Raw genomic sequence first — 15,955 nt, 5'->3', positions numbered from 1 at the left:
CATGCATTTCTCATTTCTCTTCTACTTTCATCAAGACCTTCTATCAGCTATTTACAATTAACTTCACCAGGAAATTGCCTAAGGCTCAAATTCCCCATCCTTTCAAATACACTGAGTATTGTCAGAATCAAAGAAAAGAACATTAAAGAGTGCCATGATTTGAATTATTGCCTAAAAGAACAAAACAAAAAGTACATTTATTATACTCCAAGTATTTGTGAAACTTGTCTGTGCCCAATTTATAGTGGGCTTGCTAAGGATGTTCCTGCCGGACAGGTCCCTATGTGTGAGTGAAGAGTGAAGTGTCCTATTATTTGTATTGTGATATTGGTTCCAAAGCAACCTTACACATTTGTGCTTGAGTGAAGCCTCTCTTGGTGCTTGGTAACTTCCTCCAAGACTTCGCCGATTGTGGCTCCAACTAGTTGCATCTGCTTGCTAATAAAATTAGAGGTGGGTGTTCTGGAGAGGCAATACGTTCTTAACTGCAGAGCTCCTGTCCCTAAAATGCTGTAGAGTCATTTTGTGTGGGTCCTTTAAAAGACGCACATGTTTCAGTTTCTGAAATGTAAATATCAACCTTAGAGAGTCCCAGCTTGCGGACAGCACCATGTACAGGAAATTATAGTGGCTGGAAATAGGAGGGTATGCAGGGACAGAACACATGACCAATGTGATCTTTACTGGGGGAACAAAAAGTTAATGTTACACCTTAGCAGGCAGGCCTTTGATAATATAAGCCAGGCACTTCCCTCCAGAAGGGTCAGAAGCCCCCCACCATCCCATAAGCATCGCTAATGTGCCATACATTATGCACTATAGCGGAAATAGTGCAGCGCTCACTAGCAGTGGAAAAATCATGCAAAAAAACAAAACCACGCCATGGGTATATTTTGCAGAGGCATGGTTTCTCACACATGCGCCATGGCCCGATACACAAAGATAGCTTATTACTTAGAGGGTTCGATGCACCCATCTGAGGAAGGCATAGACCTATTAATGTGGAACATTATGGGGGCATTGGAGCAGCAACAGCGTTAAAGCGCGAGAGGGCAGCCAGTAGGAGCATTTATCCCCTACTTGGCGATGGTTTGAAAGAGATCAGACTGATCAGCAGAACAGTCATTGTGTGGAACTAGAAAAGGGAAGAATCGCCCCACCCACAGACAGGGTGCCACTGTATGCTGAACAGCTAGGTTGCCTTAAGGCACTGGTCATCAAACTGGGGGGCCCAAAGCTTTTTGTAACAGGATTATGGTGACTGTTTTTAATAGCAAATATAAGCATTAGTGAGGGGTGTGCGGGGGAGACTATATTTTTACTCAAGGGGAAGGGCTCAGCATAAAAAGGTTTGAAGACACAGCCTTAAGGGAATAAATTGACCCCCGGCTTTCAAATAGCAAAGCAATTAACAGCACTCCTTTGACAGCCAGGTCAGAAAACTACTGCTACCACCCCAGTCCCGTTACATAAGGCTGGTGAAAAATCAGGAAAAGCAAGAAAATGGCTCCAAGCTCCACAACATCTAACTCAAATGAACTGGTCCCATCATTATAGAAACACACAAAAAAAACAACTATCATCATAAAAAGCATTCACCCCAGATCACAAACCATGATCAATGACATGGTGATCACAACATTCAATAAATAAGCTATAAAGTTTACAAGTAAACTATTTTCAATTAAAAGTGCAATGGTTGGAAAAAACAAACCGCACTGAAGAGGCAATAAGAACTCTCTGGGAATGTCATCAACCTATATAGAGAATGGGACATAAGTAGAACTAGAACATACAGCAATCTGTCCGAGTCCCTGAAACTTACATTGTATTCATTCAATCATGTAGCCATTTCCGCAAAGTGTTGACCATAAACTAAACGTAGATGGAGGTAAGCACGTGTCATGGAGGGAATTAGAACACTGTCCCCCGCGCCCAAGGCTGGCACAACTTCTTCCTACTGTGAACTGGGGTAAACAAGCTCTCTATATGTTCTTTAAAATAAATGGCGTAAAAGCAATACAACAGCTCTGCCTCATGGTTATAGCATCCATAACTTCCAGCAGTGCAAAAATAATATTAAAACGCATTACAATACAAAGGTAGTCTTTGAATGGCAGATAGTTCACTTATACGGGAGGCAGCTTTACAGAACCTCTTACAGGTGCTTTGACCTTCAACTTAACTTGAGAACAAAGTACCTGTTCTGTTCACTTTTCACGTTACACAAATCTCAATCGGATGCATATACTTTAAACAATCTTCCCCAGCTTGAACAAAGAGGAAGGAGGTATGGGGGGGTTGGAGCCTCAAACCTCTTTCAGTTGCTGGACAATTAATGGATGCCGTTCTTTGTTATTACTTTTATTTTAATTGGCTGGTGTTCAATGACTTGAGTGAAAGCAATGATCAGGGCGTGAGCAATGTTAAGAGAAATAAAAAGATGGGGGGTATCTGTCCACTGTTGGTTAGAGACGCCTTTTATTCTCCCTTCTTGGATGGCCGATATCTGCAACCATTCTCTGTGCGCAGAAACACAAAAGCAAATCTAATTTGGAGCTTTTACAAAGTAAAGCCTGAAGCGCCCTGTGCCACCAGAAGCAGGAAGGCAGTGAAGAGCGCATTCTTCAGGGCATTTTCAACAATCCCCGGCCTGAGACTACACGTGGTGGTGTGTGCAGCACACACTGTATCACACAACAGCTCAAACAGTCTGTCACACACTTCAAAGCTTAGCCAGCTTTCATGCCAGCCAAACAAAACTGTGCCCCTCGAGACCCTGCTTCAGAATGAAGCAATGTTGAAGATGCAGCAAAAGTTGCGCATGCTTCCCACGTGCCACACATCAACAATCTTCACACAAGGGAAATCTATGCCAGCGGGCGTCTGTGCTCCAGCATGCAGCTGCCTGGGCAACCTATTGAAAATGACATGCATAGCGCCACCATGCCCTTTACATACAATAGACTCATTCTCATAGGTGCTACGCGACACTGCAATGTTCTAAAGCAGACAACCAGGTAAAATCATGAGTATGGCTGGGTCCATGTGATTCTTTCCTTCACAGTAAAGCACTGGAATCATTCGCTCGTACTCACTGAAGGTGTGGTCATGTGTACGAGTTGTACATGCACCGTACCGTACATATAGCAGCGTCGCACACAAGGACACTGTGAGCATGTGGATAATGGACCACTTGAAAAAGTAAATAAAAAAGCAACCAGGGATTTTGCAAAGGTTTGTTTATGACATCAAGCTTCTGCTGTTCAAGCCTGCAAGTGCACACTCCCCTAGCGACCGGGGAAGGTCTAAATGCTCTTCCAAACTAGCAATCAAAATATATGTTAACATATAAGTGTGATAGCAATTAGGTTTTTCGCCTCTAAAAAATGTATTATCTGGCTTGGGTCCCTTATACACATGGACTCCAAAATGTTTATCGGTTGCGAATGGTTATGCCACACTGGTGTAGAATGATGAGCCAAATGGATGCGTCAATAAATTCTTTCAAAATCATTGCTCGCAATAACCCAAATTAGAGGACAAATATTTGTAAACACGGCATTCCAAATTTTTTGCTACAATACAGAGGACTTTACTAAAAGTAGTGTTGGATATTAATTTCCCACAAAAGAAAACAGCCAATATTGCTGTCCTACAATAACGTTTGACATTCCACTGATGTAACAATTTGTTTCTTAAGTACAACTTTGAGATTACAATTAATGCAGTCACTTGCAAGTTGGACAGTGGCATATTGGAGAACTAGTGTGAAGGGTGGGCCTGTCTTTCAGCAGCAAGCCTGTCACTATCGGGTTCAACTTTTGCAATAGCCAACCGCAGATTTTCTTCCACCTACAGCTTTGACCGATATTTAGTGTTTAGGGCTGCAAGTGCTGAGAATCCAATTTCGCGAAGGTACAAGGTGCTGAAAGGTAACAGTACATTGACTGCACATTAGGATAAAGTTGGAAACTCTGCAGACAGTTTGCCAAAATCCACCCAGAGACAATTGTTTGAATTGACTCTCCAGTAGGTGGTCACTTTGAAGCTCCTTTAGTTCATCCTGTAGGTTCATTGAGAGGTGAGCCCCTACATCTGCTAGGAAAGTATGAACCACCCAGTCATTGTACTTTGAGACTGGTTCTGAGATGATTTCCTATTAGTTCAGCAACACGTGAAAGATCATACGGTCTCATCAAGAGCATCTGCTAATAATGGAAATGCATCAGTAATGCCAACTAAATCTTCCATCAAAGCTCTAGCCTCATCTTGAATGCTGATATGTTTGCATTCATAGCAACTGATGCAGTCGGTGCCTTGCTGCACCGTCACTAAGCATTACCCAGTTGACAGTGAGAATTGTTGGCAGAATCACTTTCTCAGCATCTGTAAAAGGCTTTTGTTTTGCCCAGATAATACACAATGTGATAAGAAGCTTCCAAAGCATTTGCTAATATTGATGCTACATTTTTAAGAGTGTTGTTTTGCTTTCTAATGCCTTTCAGCTGGCGTACAAAGAAATCCTGGTTTTTTTTGCAAAAACGGCATGTTTCCAAATGCTGCCTTAATTTTGTTTGCTTCAGGCTTGTCATTTGTTAATGTAGCTCCACAAACCACCCACTGCGGCTTAACTTCTCCCGCAACTGTGGAACATGTGAACGCAAAGTCCAAATAAGAGACACCATATTTCTGTGTTTTTGCATTTCTTTTTTCTATTTCCACTTCCTCTTCTCGTTTGAGATTCGTACCATCTCTGGGCACTAGGAAACGATCCGTTCTATGTGATATTCCCACATTTTAAAGCTTGAACACCAAAAAGACTTTCTTTTTGCCCGTTTTTGTGTTGGCTTTAAAATGCAGAAACACCCCTCCTGCTCATTCACTCATTAACCGGGGAAGGGGTTAACCCTCCAAATATCCCCATTTCCCCACCAACCCTTCCCGCATCAACACACGCATCCTCCCCACACATACACAGACACAAATACAGTTCAAAACTACCTCTGCCACCTGCAAGGACTCCGCTGGGGCTCACTGAGCCTGTTAGCCCCTGCGCGCACTCCTGTGCAACCGAACGATGAAACACACAACAATGCTGTCGTACCTGGTGCACACCCACATGATAAGACATAATGGATGGATCCGAGGGAATGATGGAGTCAGTGCATCGAGTAACGGAATGAATAGCCACAATAAACAGAAATTCAAAGTTGATCGAACAAAGAAAATAAAAGAGTAAATGGAGACGATGGAACGGATAGAGTGACTAAAACGGATAGAGTGAGTGAATCGGGTAGAGTGAGTGAAACGGACGGAGTGGATGAAACGGACGGATTGGACGAAACAGATGGAGTGGATGGACTGGATGGAACGGTTGGAGTGGACAGAACGGATGGGAGTGAATAGAACGGATGGAATGGATGGAACGAATCGAACAGATGGAGTGATGTCACAGAAGGAGTGGATGTCTCGGATGGAGTGGATGGTGGTATGGTGCGGATGTCACAGATGGCACGGATGGTGCGGTTGTCACGAATGGTGCAGATTTTATGGATGTGGCGGATGGTACAGATGTTGGTGCGAATGTTACAGACGGTCCGATGTTATGGACGGTGCGTATGTGACGCATGTGGTGGATGCTACGCATGTGGCAGCGTTGCAGATATCACGAATGGTGCAGAGGTTACGGATGTTGTGGATGTGGCGAATGGTGCAGTTGTTGCGGATGGTGCGGATGTTATGGATATTGCGGATGGTGCGGATATTAAGGATATTACAGATGGTGTGGATGGTGCAGATGTTATGGACGGTACGGATGTTATGGACGTTACGGACGGTGCAGATGGTACGGATGGTGCAGACATTGCAGATGTTATGGTTGGTACGGATGGTGCGAATGTTACGGACGGTGCAGATGTTACGCATGTGGTGGATGTTGCGGATATCACAAATGGTGTGGTGGTTACAGATGTTGCAGATGTGGCGAATGGTGCAGTTGTTGCGGATGGTGCAGATGTTGCGGATGGTACGATGTTGCAGATGTTACGGATGGTGCAGATGTTACGGATGGTACAGATGTCACGGATGGTTGTGGAGGTCACGGATGTTACGGATAGAGACAACACCTGTTTACCATGATGTTACCCAGTATCTGAATCCACTATATATGCTATATACCTGTATCCCCATATTTATCTGTATCCTATATATACCTCTATCCATCCTGTCGCTATATATATGTATGTCGCCATGTGCGTCCCCACTAACCTGCTCACGTGCCTGGACTCAGGCGCTTTTACTGATACCACCATATCACAACACTACGCTTATACTCTTCTATGCACCATCATTCAACTAGAACACAGCTATACCCCTGATAATTCGGCCAAGCTGTTCACATTCGAACATGACCTCACAAACACCTCATCCCACTAATAAAACACAGCTAGCTGAGCACATTCCGGCTAGCTTAGGCGTTCCTCAGGCCTAACGCAGTCACCCTCCAGACTGAACACATCAAACCGATTTCCTCAGCACCACACCTACTGCTATGAAGCAGCTATCATCCAACAACCACACCAGCTGCACACTATATCCGGTGTACCCACGCACATTACGCCACTCTCTCTCTCTACTGTCTTGGAACGATGGTTCCCGAGGTGTTCAACCCACCAGCACTTTGGAGGTCATACCAACGATATATAAGACACTATATAAACGCCAGGTAACATAACATAAATGACAGTTCGATTTAGAAAGCCCTCTCTGTGCAGTCACACAGTAGTCTTTCTAAAGCAACCTGTGAAAAGATTGCAAACCCCCACTTTAGTGTATGTCACGTTTAAAATGCCTAAAAATGTTTATAAAAATTAAAATAAATAAAGATTTGAAATGACAAACACCACATGCAAAGATTTCAAAGGAACCATGTGAAACGTGTGGGAGTAAAAAGCCCCTCCCAAAAATGGGTCAGAAATACTGGTCGGATTAAAAAAACAAAAACACACTGATACAAGTCTCAGAAGACTCCATGTTCAGATTGTGAAGTGCTAGCTCGAATTGTGCTTCACTGGATTTTTCTTGCTGGGACACAGGTGGTTAGGTTGATACACTGACGCTTGGAGAGATGCTGCTGCAATGAAAACAAACAGTTAGTCAAGGATACATGCGTCTGCATGAGACTTCAAAATTAAGATTAGACGAGAAGGGGCTAAAACCAGCTCTTGGGTGTTAAGCAACAGCTAGTAAGCAGGACCCAACGCTGGCAAACCAGGAGAGTGTACAGGGCACTGTAAATGCAACTCCCACATGAGACGTGAACTTCCAGTACCGCCCCAAACTGGGCATGAGAAAGAAATAGCCTCAAAAAATGTTTTGAAATCCCCGATTGCGACTCCTAACTATTCCTTTAAAATTGCCCCACCTTCACCCACAGCAAAATACAGTTGTTTTTAAAAAAGGCATCCTTACCTTCGGCAAGTCCTACTGCAGATGTCAGGATTTTTGATGGTGCCAATGCTGGTGGGGACTTTGCTGTCCTAGATGGGATGATAGTGTTCCTGCAACTGAAAAAGTACAACAAAATATTAGAGACGTACCAGATCGACTTTACCAATACTTGCACACTACACTCTGCCATTCAGCGCACATCCTCCCCTACACACAAAAGGGACCTAGGGTGCAGAGCCCTACCAGGAAATCTCCAAAGTTCCCTATAGGCCAGTCCACACCAGCTGGCAGAGAGAACATAAAGCAGTTGGAGCACATAAATGATAACGTGACTCATACTCAAATCACAGAGACAAACAAGGATAGAGAGCGCGAGAGAAAGAGCATCAGCTTGTTATATTTTACCTTTTCTATTCCCTGCCTAGAATAGTTGAGAAGTCCAGCCTGCTGGCATTCCAATCATTCATGTACATATCTTAGATGGTAGTACTTAACCCGCCGATCTAACTTTCGGAAACATTGAGTAACAGCCATTTAGCTATTACTGCAGTTTGGTGACAGCGCTGAAGTACACCAGACTCTGCCACAGCTGCCATGCCAGACACGAGGGCCCCTGGCCTCTCTGCAACATATGGTGCCTGATGCAGGCGAAGGCCTGGCACCCACAGCAGGAAGATATACATGAATTCCACGATAAATCACTTCTATGGCAGTGGTGCACCCAAAGTACTGTTGGTAATGCACTGATTTTTAGTACATCAAGGGATGCATAGACTTGCCCGATAGTAGATGGGTAGCTCAGCAGGATAACAGACCGTTGCTGAGATGTTATATATGTTAAATTACTTTTTGCAATTACTTATAAAAATGAAGTACTATAAAATGCGTTTAGGGATGGGCAATGGGTTGAGGCATTTCTGCCTCTGTAGTGAAAATCAAACGTTGGCATCCATGAAGCCAGTTTAATTTCCAAATAACTGCTGTCAGCACAGTGGAAGAATTTATTTGTAATTAACCAGTTTGCAGCGTTTTTGAGTTTGGAAATTACTTTCCTATGAACGTGTAAAATGCACATTTAAATGCCCCCCCCCCCCTCCCGCCCCAAGGCATGTGGCCGCGCCCTCCACAGATTGAAGACCTCTGCATACAGTATGGCTAGTTTAAAGGCGAACTAATTGTTATCGTCAACCAAAATCAAAATAGGAAAAGCAAACCCACCGGCACCTAAATATACCTGGTGCTTTGAAACACTATTGAGATGTTTAAACGCCTTATAAATAAACAATAAAAAATAAATACCTCCCCGTGCACAGCATTGAATCCACCTTCCTAAATGAATCTATTTCTAAGCACGTAACCCTCCGACTTAAAAACGTCAAGACGACTTAACGGCATTTCAGAAATACATAAAACACATCGTGACGCCTTAAAGGCATTTCAGAAAGTGTCGGCACATTTTTAAAGAAACATAATGCTATCGGGTCTTATAGGGACTTTAAATATGTGTTCAATTGAGAATGAAAGCCAACATAAGGCCTCCCTTTACGAAACGCTGCTTTTCAGTTTCCAGGCAGCATCGGGTGAGTGCATGTGATCCAGCTCTCGTAGTGAATTTTATATACATTTCTTTTAGCATCCATTAACTTAGATCGTTCGCACCGTATTTAATATATTGGTAAGAGGAGCCCAATTGCAACCTCCGGAAATGCACATTTAAGAGGCTGAAGCTGTAATTCGTTGTATTGTGTACTTATCGCATATTGAAAGAAAAAAATGTCAGTACGTAAACGGGGCGAAACACTAGAATACAACCACACCCCACATCACTCCCAGACTAGTAGTTTGAAACTACACCTGTGTCGTGTGACAAAACTCCTCAAGATCTATAAATAATTGCTATACAAATGAAGCTCGTTTCATTACGTTGTAATTCAAATACTTAATAGAAGAAATGTAATCTGAAAACACAACTGTTGCTGCTTAAGTATATGGTTTTTCTGTCATCTCTTAGGGAATGCCTTGCCTGAGTGTAGTTTCAAACTGTCCGTAGTGTCACACTGCCGTGTGACCAGCCTACCGGGGTCTGAGGCCCCACTGGCCCTGTGTTGCAAATTTTCTGTCCCTACCACTACTCACTTGTGTTTTGAAAGGGACAATACTAGACTAACCATCAGAATTATTTTCTGGTGGAAGGTAATCATTCCAAAATGGACAGTCTGGTACAATCTATTGCACTTTTTCGAAATAACTCTTGAGTGGGAAAGGGAACAAATGGCGCTAATGAGGGTTCCTGTATGCTTTGCATTGAATCACAGCATTTCAGGAATTCAACAGAGATCTCTATATTGTATTAACAAGTCAATGATAAAAGGATTGTATGTGGGAATCTACAAATTCATAACGGGACTCATGGCTTGGTGCTGCCATCACGGTTCACAACACTCTCCCGAACATTAAAGTTTTGTAACCATACATATTTGAACAGCTTAGGTTTTTGGATGTGAAAATTGCAGGAACATCAGCCACTCAAAATGGGTACAATGGCTCTTTTGCTTCTTGTTTCTGTAGAATTTTAGATGAAGGGCTGGGTCTCAGTGTGAGTATGCCAAAACAGAAACATATTTAGGAAATTATGTCTAGACAGGAAAGGATAACGTACAAGAGACACCAATAAACCATACATAGAAAGGATTGTAACTCATACAATCTTTAGCCTGTGCGGTAATAAGCCAATGAAGCGTTTTAAACAAAACCAGCTTCTAATGCATTGTAAAGGGTCCACAGTTCCTCAGCCGCTACCTCCTCACCATTACCCAGTCCTTGGGGTTATTTCTGCAAAAATGCAGGCCTATGCTTTATCTAACAGAACTAGCATTAGCACATCTTATTAGTGCTGGCCTGCAGCGGCGTGGCAATGTAGAAAGGGCGATTGCCCAAGTGAATGTACAATTTGAGGCAACTTGTTGGATTGCGTTGTGTAGTGGGGGGACAGTATGGCATACTCGACAGAGCCACATACACAACGTTCCTGCCATATGTGCTGTTACACACAGGAGCGCCACACAGAGGCCATTAACGAACAGGGTGGTGACTTGTGCAACACACAAACCATTGCTGCGCACATCACTGCATTAATTTGCCATGGACTACTGTCTGCAAGGTGACACACAATGAACCCTGCTTTCCTAATCAAGCTGCCTAGTCATTGAGGTGCCATCTGATATGCGCGCTAGGCAGTGGTTGGCTTACTTAAACAATTAAGACCTTTGATGAGTGGATGCATTTAGTCCATGTCCCAAAGCAGCCACTAGAATACATAAGCAGGAAAATGACACTTGATCTTCCCGTGGATGTGCCATATGTGACTAAAAAGTTTTGGTGTGTCAGATAAAGCGACATGAAATTACAGAAAATAGTTTTTTCTGTGTGGCACGTTAATTCTCTTTGCAGAATGCAAAGGTTTGGTCAGATAACATACTTGTTCAGTCCTATTGAATAAAAATGCCACATGTGCAGTTCTTAACACTGAAATGTTTAGCGCATACTGTGCAAAAACAATAGGTTGACAAATGAGCCATCACTTATCCTTCAAAGGCTGTCAACACAAAGCATGAGGGGCACAGGGTGTGTCTCATGTGCCCCGTTTGGAATTTGCATTCCTTTTTTTTGCATATTCCTAATGCATCGCAGTAATCTACAAGTCAACAGCAGTCAGCCGCGTGGGCCCCTTCCTGCGCCCTCCTCCTGAGTTATTAACCTATGCACCTGGGCCGTCGCCAGCCTATCCCGGGCCAAGAAACAGGCCTTTAATGTAACTTTCTAAACATCTGGTTTTGAAATTACACCGGGCAGTCTGCTGTTTGTATCGTTAACACAGTAGCTGCTCCAAAGCTCATTTAAGGCACAGTTCTTGCTCTGGAATGCAAGCACACAATAACTGCCGTGTAGCTACTACACGGACTGGTCTGGTGCAAGTGACAATATATACCTGCGCTGACTAATGATTGCAGAGGTGTACTGTCTCCAGTTCCAACTCTGAAAGTAATGATTCCCTAGGACTTAAGGCTGCAGATCCGGTACTTTATCTGGCTCTAATGACCCTTCTGTGATAATGACTGCAGGCACAGTGTCTGTTCTAGGTCTAATGGCTGCAGACACAGAAAACACCCCGATGAATATCTGCATACACTACCTTCTCTAGCGTCAATGGCAAGGGCCCATCACATCCTCTGGCTTGAGCAAATGAGTGCACACACAATGCCTGCTCTGGAGCTAATGACTTCCGATACAGTACGTACCTGCTCATCAGCTACATCTGACAATACCTGCCCTGGGGCAAATAATTAGACACAGTACCGGATCTGGAATACCGATTCCAAACACAGTACCTGCCCTGGAACTAATGACGTTTGATGGTACCTGCGAATATGTTGCATACGACGGAATACCTGAATGATGGCATGCACAGTACGTACTCTGGGGCTAACTATTCCAGTCCCAGTATCTGCTCTGGAGCTAATGGTATTTAACACAATACCTGCTCATGAGCAAATCTGGGCTTAATGACTGCAGAAACAGTAAAAACCCCATGCATCATTTCCTTCTCGTGTCCTTTCCCATTCCTAATTCCCCTCTGACACCTCCAAACTACTCTCTCTGAAATATGAACGTACAGAGTAAAGAAGTGATCAGTAGGGATAAACCATTGTGCCACGATTTTGGTGCAACTGATGGGATGCTCATTCCCTTCATTTGCGCCAAAAAGGTGGTGAACCGTGCACAAAGGACATTTAAATGTGTGAATCTTAGTTGTGCACATCAAGGTGCTTTTCCCCACCAAATGCACAACTGCGCAAAGCAGAGGGTGAAAAGGAAGAATTTTCAATTAAATACCGATTTTCAAGAGGTGCCCTTCTTAAATGCACAGGGGGGGAATATTTCCTTGTGCCTATTTCGAACAGGTTTAGGGGGATATAAAATGTATAGGAAGGTCACAACTGATCCCCTCATGCAAAGAGTGAGTGAATGCTGTGTGTGAATAAGCGAGTGAATGTTGAGTTAAAGAATGTGTGGGTGTGTTTGTGCTGGGCCAGGGAGCTGATTTTGGCTGGTGAGCGCAGCACAGTAACAATGTAATTTAAAAAAAGTATTATTGGCATTTTCAACAGTAAGAACACATGTAACCAAAAACACACCCAGTCCTGTCTCCCCCTCCCCCGCCCCAGAGTCCATAAACTCTGTAGATGGCTCCCGGTTCCAGGTTTCTGTGAGTAGCCAGCTCTCACTAGCTGTTGTACTGACCCTTGCACCGTTTAAGAACCCCTCTCCCCAACCTCGTAGTCCTCGCCTCCCCATCAAACACGTCCTCCCCAAGTGGAGCAAGTACTCACACCAGCCCCAGCAATCTCATTTTCCTTGGGCACCATGCGGCCTGCGAGTCCCACTCCAGTGCCACAAAGTTCCAGATTTTACTAACTCATTAGTGTTCTGTGGGGGCAGATTTTTGTTTCCATTTGTGTGCCACCACTATTGGGATTACTATGTTTTTGTTTGAGCTTTCGAGGGTAGATTTTCCAGAACTTTGTCCATTACCAGGATGGCCATCCCTATGTTGTCCGGTATCTGCCTCCCAAAAATACTATTCATTGCTGCATGGATCATGTCCCAATAAGGCTGTATGACTGGGCATTTCCACCAGATATGCTTCCACAATCCCAGTTCCCCACATTCCCTCCAGCAGAGCGCTGACGTAGTTTGGTAGAATTTATGTAGTTTTTTTGGGGTGAGATGCTATTGGGCCATTATCTAAACACACATCTCCTGAATCTGGGTGGCCAGTGTGAGCTTGGGGATATCTGCCCATAGCGTCCAAAGTTCCCACTGCAGTTTCCCACTGCTCCATATAGTGCCATGCCTGGCTCCTTGCCCCTTCTGCTATTATCCCATGTCCCTGTCTGTATCCATCGTTGCGAACCATTCAAAGGGTGTGAGATACCTGGTGGCTGCTGACCTGACCATTGGATTTGTAAGCCAGTGCCTCAGTTGAGTATCGATACCTCTACCCCTCATCTAGCCCAAAGTCCTGCTTGCACTGTGCAAAGGATTTGATGTCCTGACCCAAGAACATGCCATGTAATTTGTGGCACCCTGCCGCCTCCCACCCATTGCAGGCATCCCTTTTCATACCTGATGTGAACTGGGAATTCCTAAACGGCAATGTCAGCGGGGAGGGGAAGGTGGTAAAGTTCACCCTCTGCACCAGCTCATCCCATGAGCCCCCACTAGGGCCCCTATCCTCCTACGGGAAATGTTTGCAGGTCTAACCCCCTTGGGTCGCCACAACACCTGGTCCAGCGGCGAGCCCACCACCGCTTCGTCCATTTGACACCAGACCTTCCTGCGATCACTCTGATTTGAGCCACAAGGAAATGGAGACAGATGTTTGGCACTCACAGCCCTCCCTTGCTTCTGGGAGGCATTAGCATCTGCATAGCAACCCTTGGTCTCTTGCGGTTCCAAATAAATGACCCCAAGTGTTTTTGAAGGGTCCTGAAGAAACCTTGAGAACGGCCCACTGGGAGGGCCGTGAAATAGCACAGGTCTTTTGGCAAAACCACAATTTTAAGGGCATTTGTCCGCTGTATCCAGGATATTGATAAGGACACCCATTCCACCAGCAGCCGGTGCAGCTTTCCCACTAAACTGCGGGTAGTTGGTACAGTAAGAGCACCCAGAGAACCAGTAATCTGGACCCCCAAATATCTAATGCTGGTTTCCACCCATCTAAAGGGTACTATAGCCCGCAATTCCTGAACCGTTTCTGAAGGGACTGTCACATTTAATAACTCAGACTTGTGGGCATTTATTTTTAACCCTGCCACCTCCCCAAAGAGAAGTTCCTGTGAGATTCCTGGAAATGAGTTTTCTGGTTCTGTGATCATGATGAGCAGGTCATCTTCAATCGCTCCGACTCTATGCTCCTCACCCCCTAAGGGAATCCCCATAAAATCCAGGGAGGCCCTAATGCTGGCCAACAGCGGTTCCAGGTGGATGGCATATTAGAGCGGGCAATCGTGCTTAGTGCCTCGTGAGACTGTGATCCTCTGGGAATGTTGCCCGTTGATTCTCAGGCGCAAGGAGGGAGTTCAGTAGTTGGCTTTTACCATTGAAAGCAATTTAGAACCGAATCCCATAACCTCCAAGGTATGGAAGATGAACGGCCATTCTACCCAGTCGAATGCCTTCTCGGCATCCAACACTATAAGTGCAGGTGTTCTAGATTTACTTTTTCAATCAGATGACAGACCCACCAAATGTTATCCGAGGTCTATCTATGCCTAATAAATCCGGACTGTCGAGATCAATCAGTTCGGGGAGGAGCTTATCCAGGGGTGGCACCAGAACCTTGGTGTAGATCTTTGTTTAGATCAATAAGGGCAATCGATTGTTACGGACCGCATAGTGACATCCTTACTCCACTTTGGGAGCAGCACAACCTTGGCTTCCATTGTCTGGGTGATGTACCCTGCCCCCCTCCAAAGATTTGAAGAGCTGGACTAAGCGCAGTATCAGTTCCTCTCTAAAGTTTTTGTAGAAACATGCTGGAAATCCTTTTCTGATGGCAAGGCAGCTATAGCTGCCCTTGCGTCTTCGGGAGTAATGTCTCCCTCATGTTCTTCCTGTTCTTGAGGAGCATTCTTGCGGAGAGTGCATTGGGACAGGTATTCCCTTTGGGCTCCTTCCTGGGGGAATCGGATGTGTACAGAGCTGAACATTATTCTGTGAAGACCGAAATTATGTCAGGTGGAGCAGTGCTTTCTTGCCCACCACCTTCATTTTAAGGATTGTCCTAATCAACCTCACGAACAGGCGATCCACCTTATTGGCTTTGACATAATACCACTGTTGGAGCTAGAGCAATAAACGCTCTGCAGCTCTAGCCTTCAAAACATTTACTTGCCCCCTAATCAGCTGATATTCCCTTTGCAGCGTACTTCCCGTGTTATTTGCATATCAGACGTACACCCTCAGTTGTGTTCAGTGCAAATAAAATCCTATATTTTATTCTTTGTCCTCATGTAGGACTCCATCCTTAAGGATGTGGCTAAGGACTTCCACTGCCGTAGTTCTCACGCTCAAACACTTGTGTATGGGCACTATACGAATAAAATAGATCACAGGCCTGGTTCGTTCTCCCCCATATTTAAGGTAATCGTTAATGGTGCATGGTCTGACGAGGTGATCACTCCTAGCTCTATCCCTGCAACCCTACCCAATAGTGACCTCGAAATCCAGGAGTGATATATCCTTGAGAAGGATCTATGAACGTGGGAATAAAATGTGTAGCCCCCCCTTCAGTTCCCTCCAGCTATTTACCAACCCCACTTAGGCCATGTGTGTGTTCAAGCAGACAGATGGTGCCACCTGGTTATGGAACAGCCTTGTGCTGTCTTCTTGGGTCCCACGCCAGATTAAAGACTCATACTATCTGCCCTTTTGGTAA

At 44.6% G+C, this 15,955-nt stretch overlaps 1 protein-coding gene and 1 long non-coding RNA gene across 3 annotated transcripts in view; one reads left to right on the top strand and one right to left on the bottom strand.

Annotated features, from left to right (window-relative positions):
* Window positions 1-7,006: 7,006 nt before the first annotated feature.
* Window positions 7,007-8,845, bottom strand: LOC138521445 (uncharacterized). The gene is made up of 3 exons (XR_011283047.1): window positions 8,752-8,845; window positions 7,474-7,568; window positions 7,007-7,135 (listed from the first exon to the last, which is right to left on the bottom strand). It is a non-coding gene; the product is annotated as an uncharacterized lncRNA (long non-coding RNA).
* A 92-nt stretch (window positions 8,846-8,937) lies between these two features.
* Window positions 8,938-15,955, top strand: part of GRN (granulin precursor) — a 906,558-nt gene continuing 899,540 nt past the window's right edge. For both annotated transcript variants that reach the window (XM_069634286.1, XM_069634284.1), the window contains exon 1: window positions 8,938-9,032. In XM_069634286.1, the coding sequence (XP_069490387.1) occupies window positions 8,970-9,032 (63 nt within the window). In that variant the 5' untranslated portion in view covers window positions 8,938-8,969. The remainder of the gene's footprint in view (window positions 9,033-15,955) is intronic.

This window comes from Ambystoma mexicanum, chromosome 13 (genome assembly GCF_040938575.1).
Source record: "Ambystoma mexicanum isolate Mex_15411 chromosome 13, UKY_AmexF1_1, whole genome shotgun sequence".
Classification (NCBI taxonomy): Eukaryota; Metazoa; Chordata; class Amphibia; order Caudata; family Ambystomatidae; genus Ambystoma; species Ambystoma mexicanum.
This window is presented reverse-complemented; position numbering and strand designations above follow the sequence as displayed.